Below are 12,349 nucleotides of genomic sequence, written 5' to 3'. Positions count from 1 at the left end.
TTCAGTCGCCCAGGCTGGAGTGCAGTGGCACAATCTCGGCTCACTGCAAGCTCCGCCTCCTGGGCTCACGCCGTTTGCTGCCTCAGCCTCCCAAGTAGCTGGGACTACAGGCACCCACCACCACGCCCGGCTAATTTTTTGTGTTTTCGGTAGAGACGGGGTTTCACCGTGTTAGCCAGGATGGTCTCTATCTCCTGACCTCGTGATCCACCCGCCTCCGCCTCCCAAAGTGCTGGGATTACAGGCGTGAGCCACCATGCCCAGCGTACTTAGAATTTTTAAAACTGTGCCTGTTCTCTTGCTCTTTGGCTTCTCTACTAGAAGGGTGGTTGTGGCTATTATGTATATATCAGTGATGGAATAGTTTTCTTTTTTGATGACAGTAGATGGAATACATGTATTCTTGCACCATTAGGTATTAAGCTGGGCATGTTACATTTGTAATTTTATTTAATTCTTAGGAAAACGATGTGAGATGTAGTATCATCTATTACTCTTTTCAAAATTGTTGCCTTCCCAGCACAAGAGTGGCAGAGAAAACACTTAAATTACAGTCAGAAGTGGCCCTGTCACATAACAGTTCAGAGGAACCTCAGTTCTTTCTTTGTCCAGTGGGAAAGATCATTGGTTACCCCTCACAACAGCTATGAGGATCAAAAGTAATATATGTAAACTGTAAAAGCATGATAAAAATGTAGGCAGTGATGTAATTTTCAAAGGAATGATTCATGATATATTCAAGATAATAATATTGCTGTAGAAGTCATTGAAAATTAAATATGAGGGTGTCATTTAGTATTTGCAGCCAGTGTTAGGTATTTGGTTTCCCTTTGTCTTCATTGCAGATAGTAGTGCAAATAAAAATTGCCATTGAGATCAAAGAGAGTTTTATTTAGAATAAGATAATTCTCCCCCATCTCTGGAACTCAGTATTTGAAAGCAGATTTAATGTAAGGACAGATGAATCAAGGTGGGATAATGCAAGAATTTCAGACAAAAAAGGAAATAGTCCATTATAAAATTACCTTGCACAGTGCTCTTACCTCTGTTGTAGCTTTTTATATAGTTGTTGATTATAGATGATTATAGGAATCAGGTTGGAGTAGTAATAAGTCTCCTTTTCTATAACAAGTTTAAAGCAGGTGTAGCATATTTCCAAGAGATATATCTCATTTTTTGTTCTGTAAACAGGAAGCACAGTCCTATGCAGATGACAATAGTTTATTATTCATGGAGACATCCGCTAAAACATCAATGAATGTAAATGAAATATTCATGGCAATAGGTAAGATTAATATCTCTTTTAAAATGATCAATATAAGCAAAACAAGTGTGAAGTATATTTGATTTGATTGTCTCTTTTTTAAAAAATTATTGAGGGGTGGGTTTGTGTGTATGTTTATGTGTGTGTGAGAGAGAGAGAGAAAGAGAGAGATTATACCACTTTTCTAAGTCCCTTCTACAAAGCAGTATTTTGTTGGTAATATTGTTAAATTTGAAAGATGATTACCTATTAGGTTGTAATATTGTCAGTTTAAGGCAGCTTCTTCCAGGTGAGTTAAGCCTTGACCTTAACCTGATAGTTCAAACAGATAGATTTTGCAAAGGTTTTGCTGGGAAATTTGGATAAATATGTTTTTTTAATTAGGTTATACTTTTTAAAAATCAAATTTTTGGTAAATATAACTCAGAAGGACATGACACATAAGTATACAGATTGACAAATTATTTTAATGTAAACATTATAAGGAAGATGATTTTAGAGCATAGAGGCATAAGGAGAAAAAAGGAAAACAAAGCAACAGGTAATACTTTATATTACCTCAGATGGTCATTTGATCTTACACAATGTTCTTGCTGTTGCTTCAAGGTACTTTTTTTTCTTTTCTTTTTTTTTTGGAGACAGAGTCTTGCTCTGTCACCCAGGCTGGAGTGCAATGGTACGATCTCAGCTCACTGCAACTTCCACTTCCTGGATTCAAGCGGTTCTCCTGCTTCTGCCTCCTGAATTGCTGGGATTACAGGTGCATGCCACCACGCCCAGTTAATTTTTGTATTTTTAGTAGAGACAGTGTTTCACCATGTTGGTCAGGCTGGTCTCGAACTTCTGACCTCGTGATCCGCCCGCCTCGGCCTCCCAAAGTGCTGGGATTACAGGCGTGAGCCACCACGCCTGGCCCTAAGGTACTTTTAACTGATGGTAATTGCTGTTTCAGTTATAAGTAATGAAGTTGGAGTAGTAATAAGCCTCCTTTTTTCTATAACTAAAATAAAGGTTGGTTTTTTTTTTTTTTGGTTTTGGATTTTTTTTTTTTTTTTTTTTAAGCCTTTCCTCTTTCCAGTGGTTTTAGTGTATAGATTCTACCTGAGGGGTCTGTTTTGGTGGTTCTCAAAGTTTGCCGTCTGTTGTTTTCATGTGCCCGGCACTCTTCTCATCCCATAACACCTTTTATTTTACAGCCCTGATTCTTAACTGGGGTGTTCACAGTCCTAACCCCAAGTAAGAAATATTCTTAAATTGAACTCATATAAATAAACAGTTAATAGCTGAATCAGAGAATAATGAAAACCCAGTAAAAGTTGCAAGTATTTTTATTATTTTTCACTAGGTGACTGAGCTTAATGGTACTTCATTTGAAATGGGAAAAAACTTGCCTGTTTCTCATGTAAACTGTTTTCCTGAAAAACTCAAGTTTGCAGTTTGCTAGGGAAATGCTGGCACAGTTGCGAAGGATTGTGTGATAATATACTCATTTTACAAATGTGACAGATTACACCCAGAATCACATCTGAAAAGTTAGAGGAAACAATGAGATAATAGGCCTCTCAAATCAGCCTGCACTTTAAACCTTTCTTACAGTATTTAAACTCTACCAGATGGGCTTTAGTTTGTACCTTTTTATTCAAACATGCTAATAAAGTCATTTTTCGAGTTAGAAAGCAGCCTACATATTTTAGTTTTTTGTTTTTTTTTCTGAAATTAGAATGTTTCCCTTCTTAAAAGAAAACCTGTGTTGTAAATGGAATGCTGTGGCCTTTCCATTTCCTTCACTAGATTAGTAAATTATTTTTTTCTTTTTTTTTTTTTTAATGAAGGAATACTTTGATAGATTAGTAACTTAAATCACACAGTGCACTCATAACAACTCTAATCAATGCAAGGACTAAAAAGCTACTCATTCTAGTTTATTTCCTTCATCCTCTTAATCTCACTCACCTCTGATTTAAACACTTAGGGAAGCATGCTAGAGGGAGACATGATTGATTGCTCAATCCGGAACCTAAGTTGTTACTATATACAATATCTAATGGTATTTTGTGTCCCAGGTACCAGTGTTCAGCATCTCTGGGGCTTTGCTTGTAAATACGTTTGACTGGAGATTTACCATTATAATGCTATCTATGCTACCAGCCCAGAGCCAATCCCAGAGAAGTGGCCCGATTGAAGGCTTTCTTTCCGAACTTCAGTGCTGCTGGCTCCCAAATCCATTGCCCAACCCAGCATCTAGGATTCTAAAAATGATTGATGCTGATGTAGAATGGAATGTGTAGAACAAATAAAGGATAAAAGGTCCACAATGCAACTAGGCAATCAGATCTTGAAGCAGAGCGTATTCAATTTCTGAGTAACCTGAGTCAAAGCTATGGTAAAGTTAGACTCTTTAACATAGTGGTCTGTCCCCAAGATTGATAGAGATCAGTGTGTGCAGCCACTCTTAAAATCAGTACTCTTAGACATGTTTAATATTCTGCTTTCCCTCAAAAAATGAATTTAGCACATCAAGGATCTTACGGATTAAAACAAACTACAGCAATCTCCAACTTTACAGTGGTTTGACTTAAGATTTTATAACTTAATGATGGTGCGAAAGTGATATGCATTCAGTACATTCTCGACTTACTACGAGATTACATACAGAAACCCATCATAAATTAAAAATATCATAAATCAGGCTGGGCACGGTGGCTCACACCTGTAATCCCAGCACTTTGGGAGGCCAAGGCGGGCAGATCACCTGAGGTCAGGAGTTGGTCAGGAATCAAGCCTGGCCAACATGTCAAAACCCCGTCTCTACTAAAAATAGAAAAATTAGCTGGGCGTGGTGGTATGTGCCTGTAGTCCCACCTACTTGGGAGGCTGAGGCAGGAGAATTGCTTGAACCCAGGAGGCAGAGGTTGTAGTGAGCTGAGATCGTGCCACTGCACTCCAGCCTGGGTGACAGAGCAAGACTCCACCTCAAAAAAAAAAAAAAAATCATAAATCAAAAACATACAAGTTAGGATGGATGTATCAGGATGTAGCCCCATTGTAAGTCAAGGAGCATCTGTATATGCAGCAAGTAAGTTTTTTTAATCAGTGGGAAGCACACTCCAGAGAACAGCCACTAGCTGTATAGAGCTTGGCAGAGGTAAAGCCATAACTGCTGGTTGAGAGTGTTGTCTGAATCTGACAAGCCACACTCATCGGACTCAAATAAAATTAGGAAATAGTTTTTGGAGATGAGGTCTTCAGGATAATTCTATTTGGATTAAGTACAGCTACTGGTCAGTCAGATAGGATTCATCAGCCCATAAAAGGAGAAAATGAGGTTGGTTGCGGTGGCTCACTCCTATAATCCCAATACTTTGTGAGGTCACGGTGGGATGATTTTCAAGGCCAGGAGTTCTAGACTAGCCTGGGCAACAGAGCAAGACCCTGTCTCTACTAAAAAAAAAAAGCCAGACATGGTGGTGCACACCCTGTAGTCTCAGCTGCTTGGGAGGCTGAGGTGGGAGGATCTTTTGAGCCCTGGAGTTCAAGGCTGTAGTGAGCTATGACTGATGCACCACACACTAACTTGGGCTACAGAGGGAGACCTTGTCTCCAAAATGAAAAGAAGTATGGCTGCAGGCTCCGTTCAAACTAAGATCACAACAAAGTGTTGAGTATGTCTAAATGTATGTGGATATGTTTGTGTCTGAGTGTATTTCCACTAGCATGCTAAGGTATGTTTGTGTGTGAGTATGTTTCCTCCAGTATGCTAAGTTTTGACACATGCAGACATCTAACTTGGGTCTTATCTGTCCTTCTTTTGCCCAAAGCATAGATTATAATTGTTCATTCTCAAAAATTCAACTCTTACCTATTTCCCCTTTATTTCAAGGCAGCTGATGGTTACTTGCAAGGTGTAAGTTTCTCTTTTAAAAACTAAGCAGTCGAGCATGGTGGCTCATGCTTGCAGTCCCAGCACGTGGAAGTCTGAGGCGGAAGGGTTGCTTGAGGCCAAGAGTTCAAGACCAGCCTAGGCAACAAAGTGAGACCCCATCTCACTTTGGAACTCAGGACTACAGTGAGCCATGATCACGCCACTGCGCTTCATCCTGGGTGACAGAGTGAGACCCTGTCTCTTAAAAAAAAAAAAAAAAAGAGAGAGAGAGAAAATGTATACAGATGTTTTAAGGCCAAAGGCTGTGGAAGCCAGGAAGGAAATAGTAAATATGATCTATCATAATTTGGGGTGATAATTAATTGCACAATAGAGGACAAGTTTTGTTGGGGTGATGATGGCAGTGGTATTTGTTTGTATCCTGACTTGTTCTGAAAAATGTTTGTGGCAGTCTAGAGAACGCTGATATGAGCTGAGCTTCTTTATAAACTTACTGGCTGGCCATCATCTTTATTGACGTAGATTTTATTTAATAGAAATAATAATGAGGCCAGGCGCCATGGCTCATGCCTATAATCCCAACACTTTGGGAGGCTGAAGCAGGTGGATCACCTGGGGTCAGGAGTTCAAGATCAGCCTGGGCAACATGGTGAAACCCCGTGTCTACTAAAAAACAAAAATTAGCGGGGTGTGGTGGGGCATGCCTGTAATTCTAGCTACTCAAGAGGCCAAGGCACGAGAATCACTTGAACCCAGGAAGTGGAGGTTGCAGTGAACTGAGATCATGCCATTGCAGTCCAGCCTAGGTGAGCCTGGGTGACAGAGTGAGACTACATCTCAAAAAAAAAAAAAAAAAAAGAAGAAGTAATAATGAGTATAAAATAAAATAAAACTTTTCTGATATTATTGAGTGAATCAGTATAGAGAATTACATAAAGCAGTAGTCAGGCTTAAGTTTTAATTGTATCTACAACCAGTCCCCATCTACCCTTCACCCAACACAATTACTCCATAGATTATAATTGCTCCCTAAGACAGCAACCAATGTTTTGGCGTTTAATACTCGGTAAACATTTGAAAAGAATGAACATATCGTTATATGATACTTGGGGGTAACCTAACTGGAAAGAAAAATTATAAATAGGTGAAACTGATATTAATATGAGTATTCAAATATTCTATTTATTTGATCATTTTCTTTCAGCTAAAAAATTGCCAAAGAATGAACCACAAAATCCAGGAGCAAATTCTGCCAGAGGAAGAGGAGTAGACCTTACCGAACCCACACAACCAACCAGGAGTCAGTGTTGTAGTAACTAAGCCTCTAGTTTGAACTAGCTGGAATAGTCTTCTGCTTCCTAAATGTTAATAACAATGGAATTGGAGCATTTAACCAGCCCAGTATGACTTCCAAAAGAAGGGACTTATGATAGAGTCAAGTTTCTAATACAGAATTATTTTAAGTGTTTTGAACTTATTTTTAATAACATGCATGGGTCCCTCTCACTAATGTTTCAACAATAGGGAAAAATGAGAACTATGTGGATACTTGTTTCATTGGAAGGTTAGGGGGAATAATTTCTCATCACTAGGAATACAGACAAATGACTGTCTGGACCCACACAGTTAACCAGCCCATTTCTCCACACTGGTACAGTAGTCACCTGTGAAAATAAAATGGAACTTACTAATTTGGCCTTTTCAAAAACATTCTTTGTTTAGAAGGAGATTCTAAAGTTATTTATGATGCTTAGCCATAGTATTCAGGCAAATGTTGATTTCTCCTGGTACCTGTATTTAAAATGTACATTCCACATTTTAATAAATTAACCACAAGAAAATAATCCCACATATACAAGGTTGGGGTGGAGAAGAGTATTAATGGTATCTTAATTATACTTAGTCCTGTTTGTTTTTTTTAAATGGGGTAAAAATCAAATGCAACCCCATCTTGTTTTAGGAATTTGAGAACTAATAAATGCACCTTAATGGACAGTGTTCCTTTCAAACATGTGAGTTCTTTAACAAAAATGAAATAAACCAGGTGTCTGTGATTTCTAATTAATCACTGCTGGCCATTATATAGGTTTTGTTGTTTGGGGTGGGGAGGGGGCTTTTGTTCCCTTTTGACATAATATAGTCAATGCACTAACAATTATGTATATTCAAACTTGATTATTTTAAATTCGATCTTCAGCTGTACTGTAAATAGGGTACTGCATTGTAGTCTCCATATCTGTATTACTTTTCTGTAATATTTAAGAGTTGCTTAAAAGTATACAAAATGTACAGTTACTAAAACAGCTAATTATTTCTCTCTCCCCCTTTGACAGGAAGGGGCTTCAGTTGTTCCTCCATGGCTAGAACCATAATAAACAACGTACCCGTAATTTGTAACATAAAGTATTGCAATATGTTAGTAACAATCTTGCAGCCTTCTTTTCCAAAGTTCATTTTATTTTGATCAGTTGAGTATATTGCACTAATTATTTTAGGTATTTTCATTATATGAAAGCTACCATGTGTCAGAGATGATTTAATCTATTTAAGTGTTGGACTGCTAGGAGAACTTGTACATTTACGATAATGCAGAATTAGGAAAACGGTTCACCAGTGTTTAGTTTTATATTGAGGTGCTCAGGTTGGAATAAAGTGGTATAAAAAGCAACTATTGGTTTTTCTCTTTTTTTTTTTTTTTGGCATAAAACAGTGAATATATATAAATGACATTATATGACCTAGTATCCGCTTTTATATTTTCTTTACTATGTTCATAAAATTATTTGCATGGTATTGATGAATCATCCTAACATCTGGATCATTGAAGAATCGCTTTATGGTATTATATTTTGGTGCTCTGGATAATTGGAACTTTATTTTTTATGTCAGAAGGTGATACTCACTTCCACTGAGAAATATTACCATAACCGTAATGTTGTCTCTGGAGCCAGCCAGTAAAGCAGCATTTACAAGTTCACGGCTAACATACTCAGCTGCACCTTCATAGAAACTCTTAGTGTCTGATTCTTTTTCATTTGTTGCCACACCATTTACACTAGTTGGTCTGTCAGTTACTTTTTCACTGCAAGGTTTACGATGAGTCGTTTCTGGTGGAAATGTTTCTACATTCTCAGCGTTATAAATGCAGTATTTAGAATAGTTTGAATCGGACAAATTTTCTTTGGAATTTGTAGTTGACACACATACTTCAGATACAGATTTATACTGAAACAATACATGGATATTACTCTGTGATTTAGTACGGTTTGGTTCACTGGTTGAAAAAATCAGAGGCCCTTTGGATGGTGGAGATTTGTTAGGTATGATAGAACAGTATGTTTCTTTATACATGTGAAATGTTGTTATTGCCAGGGCAGTGACTTCGTCTTTATCCAAAACTTCCCAAAGTCCATTAGTAGCTAAAATAAGGAATTGACATAGGTCATCTATAGGGACAGAAATAGTTTGTGGTGCTGGGATAATGGATTTTTTCAGCTTGAGATTTCCATGAAATCCAAGTCCTCGTGTAGTTTTTACTTGCCCTTCTACAAGCCCATATGGTTCATTTGAACTAATGACTGCTCCATTCTGAAGTATTCTTCTTCTTTCATTTGCGTTTCGTGTAGTATGTTCTTTGGTTAGGCAAAAACCTTTCCCATTTCTGCATAAGACTGCTTGCACATTACCTAAAAGATTATTTTTTAAAAGAAGAAATTTTTATCCTAGAGATAACCAATTGTATCAAAATCTGCTAGCTTTAGTAAATTCTGTGTTTCAATGCTAAACAGAAAGCAGGCTATGTAAAAGTACTGTTTAAATATGTGTAATATATTACTACTGAATGATTTACAGTAAATACAGATTTCAAACAGGTCAATTTATCCCTCATTGTTAAGCAACTTTTAGTGTTTAAAACTGTTACATTTAGTATTAACATTCCAGATAATGCAAAGTAACTTCTAAATTTTTAAATGAAATGACTTAATATTACTCATATTGGAGAGTCATGAGTTGAACTTTTTTATAACCAACATATATTCCATCTAGCAGATTTTTAAATGTTTTAAGATAAATGCTTTTTCAATTTAAAACACAAACTTTGATTTTTTAAAAAAACAGAATGACAATTGTGTAAGCAGTACAAGTTAAAACTTGAATGTACTTAGGTCATGGGTGATGAAAAAATTAGAATGTCACTATTATTGTTAGTCTTAACTAGGTTGCTATAATGTGTAGATTTTAAAAATTAGGTCAGTCAGCCAGGCATGGTGGCTCAAGCCTTTAATCCCAGCACTTTGGGAGGCTGAGGTGGGCAGATCACCTGAGGTCAGGAGTTCGAGACCAGCCTGACCAAAATGGAGAAACCCCATCTCTACTAAAAATACAAAAATTTAGCCAGACGTGGTGGCACGTGCCTGTAATCCCAGCTACTCGGGAGGCTGAGGCAAGAGAATTGCCTGAACCCGGGAGGTGGAGGTTGTGGTGAGCTGAGATGACGCCATTGCACTCCAGCCTGGGCAACAAGAGCAAAAATCTGCCTCAAAAAAAAAAAAAAAAAATCAGTCGTTCCTGTGAAGAAATACGTTATTAATGTATTATATGAATAATAGGCAGCCAACGTGAAACCCTTTGGTTGGAAACTGAAATCTTAAAAGTTGGTTGTAGTTTGTTCATGGTTCAAATGAATCCATGATGATGTGCTTCATTGAAATCTTACAGTTTAAACATGATCTGAACAGACTGGAAGGTGGTTATATATTACTGTAACTTTTTGGTGTATTTTTTAAGAACCACTGAATTTTTTTAGTTTGTTAGGAAAAATTGATTTTTCTCAAGTTTTTAGGAATATAATTATATATTTTTAAAATTACATATAAGTACATATTGTTTTTCTTGATATTAAATCATTTGTGATTTATAGAAAGTTATTAAACTGTTCTGAGATGGGATTAATGATATTTGAATATTATAACATCTTTGAGATTTAAAATTCCTGGAATAGGATGCCAAATTTACATAGAATATTCTGGTTTTAAATATGATACTGTACCTGGGATCATTTAGTTGCTTGCAGGAGGAGTTCAATTCTAGGCCCACGGTTTTTTAGGTATTTAGGCTTAGAAGGTTGAGGTCCAAGGCCAGGTATGGTGGCTTACACCTGTAATCACCACTCTTTGGGAGGCTGAGGCAGGCAAATCACTTGAAGCCAGAAATTTGAGACCAGCTGGGGCAATATGGCAAAGCCCCATCTCTACTAAAAACACAAAAAAATTAGCCCGGCATTGTTGTGGGAAGTCAGGGACCCTGAACGGAGGGACCAGCTGAAGCCATGGCAGAAGAACTTAAATTGTGAAAATTTCATGGACATATATTAGTTCCCCAAGTTAATACTTTTATAATTTCTTATGCGTGTCTTTACTGCAGTCTCTGAATATAAATTGTGAAGATTTCATGGACATCACTTCCCCAGTCAATACTCTTATAATTTCCTATGCTTGTCTTTAATCTCTTAATCCCATCATCTTCATAAGCTGAGGCTGTATGTCACCTCAGGACCCTGTGATGATTGCATTAACTGTACAAATTGTTCATAAAGCATGTGTGTTTAAACAATATGATATCTGGGCATCTTGAAAAAAGAACAGGATAACAGCGATGTTCAGGGAAAAAGGGAGATAACCATCAGGTATCACTGCCTGAGAGCTGGGTGGAACAGAGCCATATTTCTGTTCTTACAAAAGCAAATAGGAGAAATACCGCTGAATTCTTTTTCTCAGCAAGGAACAGCCCTGAGAAAGAGAATGCATTCCTAGGGGGAGGTCTCTGAAATGGCTGCTCTGGGAATGTCTCATACGATTGCACATAAGGGATGAAATAAGCCCTGGTCTCCTGTAGCACCCCCAGGCCTTTTAGGACGAGGAAATTCCCGCCTAGTAAATTTTAGTCAGACCGGTTGTCTGCTCTCAAACCCTGTCTCCTGATAAGATGTTATCAATGACAATGCATGCCCGAAACTTCATTAGCAATTTTAATTTCACCCAGGTCCTGCGATCTCGCTCTGCCCCCATTTGCCTTGTGATATTTTATTGCCTTGTGAAGCATGTGATCTCTCTGACCCACACCCTATTCGTACACTCCTGCCCCTTTGAAAATCACTAATAAAAACTTGCTGGTTTTGCAGCTTGGGGGACATCACAGAACCTGCTGATGTGTGATGTCTCCCCTGGACACCCAGCTTTAAAATTTCTCTCTTTTGTACTCTTTTCCTTTATTTCTGAGACCGACTGCACTTAGGGAAATAGAAAAGAACCTACGTGAAATATTGGGGGTGGTTCCCCCGATAGGGCATGGTGGCACATGCACGCCTGTAATTCCAGTTACTCGGGAGGCTGAGGCACAAGAACCGCCTCTACACAGGAGGTGGAGGTTGCAGTAAGCCGAAGACATGCCACTACACTCCAGCCTGGGTGACAGAGCAAGACTCTCAAAAAAAAAGAAAAAAGGGTGAGGTCCATGCAACTAGTATAGTAGTATAGTTGGAAAGCCTAAATTGGTGGCCAGTGTGGTGGCTCATGCTTGTAATTCCAGCACTCTGGGAGGCTGAGGCAGGAGGATCACTTGAGGCCAGGAGTTCGAGACCAGCCTGGCCAACGTGGCAAAACTCTGTCTCTACAAAAATTAGCCGGGCGTGGTGGTGCACACCTGTAGTCCCAGCTACTCAGGAGGCTGAGGCACAAGAATTGCTTGAACCCGGGAGGCGGAGGTTGCAGTAAGTCGAGATCGCACCACTGCACTTCAGCCTGTGCGACAGAGTGAGACTCTCTCAAAAAAAGCCTAAATTGGTAAAGCATTAATGTCAGATAATAGACATAAACTGTTGTCTCATTTATGTAATAGGAATTTTTAATAGCTGAGCTACTGGATTGGGACTAAAAGATGATGTTTGTGAAAAATATTTTGGAAACTTTACATACATAGTAGTTCTAAAGGCTATATGGCCCCTCATTTCTTTATAGTTTGGTTATGAATATTATGTATTAACTTTTACTGTTGATTATTCGACTTAGATTTTGCAGAACATAAGTCAGTAAAATCTTGACGTTTGCTGGGTTATAAATTATTACTGAATCAGCAAGACAACATGAAGTGGCACTTATGTGCCAACTGAGTAAATGGAATTGTTAGGAGTGCATATGTTTCAG

The 12,349-nt window shown here is 38.2% G+C and overlaps 2 protein-coding genes across 3 annotated transcripts in view; one reads left to right on the top strand and one right to left on the bottom strand.

The window, feature by feature from the left end:
• RAB5A (RAB5A, member RAS oncogene family) overlaps positions 1–7,815 on the top strand; it is a 39,404-nt gene extending 31,589 nt beyond the window's left edge. The window contains exons 5-6 of the mRNA XM_003256733.4: positions 1,192–1,285; positions 6,352–7,815. Coding sequence (XP_003256781.1) covers positions 1,192–1,285; positions 6,352–6,467 — 210 coding nt within the window. The 3' untranslated portion in view covers positions 6,468–7,815. The remainder of the gene's footprint in view (positions 1–1,191; positions 1,286–6,351) is intronic.
• The window catches only part of PP2D1 (protein phosphatase 2C like domain containing 1), a 29,971-nt gene continuing 20,196 nt past the window's right edge, over positions 2,575–12,349 (bottom strand). The window contains exons 3-4 of one of the 2 annotated variants that reach the window (XR_001113899.2): positions 6,836–6,938; positions 2,575–2,789 (exon numbers count right to left, since the gene is read on the bottom strand). Coding sequence is in view for 1 of the 2 variants with exons in the window: in XM_004087942.3 (XP_004087990.1) it covers positions 8,028–8,833 (806 nt within the window). In the remaining variant the exon portion in view is untranslated. Of the gene's footprint in view, positions 2,790–6,835; positions 6,939–7,965; positions 8,834–12,349 lie in introns of those variants that run through there. The other variant, XM_004087942.3, reaches the window with a different exon arrangement.

The sequence above is a fragment of the Nomascus leucogenys genome, chromosome 4, assembly GCF_006542625.1.
Source record: "Nomascus leucogenys isolate Asia chromosome 4, Asia_NLE_v1, whole genome shotgun sequence".
NCBI lineage: Eukaryota > Metazoa > Chordata > Mammalia > Primates > Hylobatidae > Nomascus > Nomascus leucogenys.
This window is presented reverse-complemented; position numbering and strand designations above follow the sequence as displayed.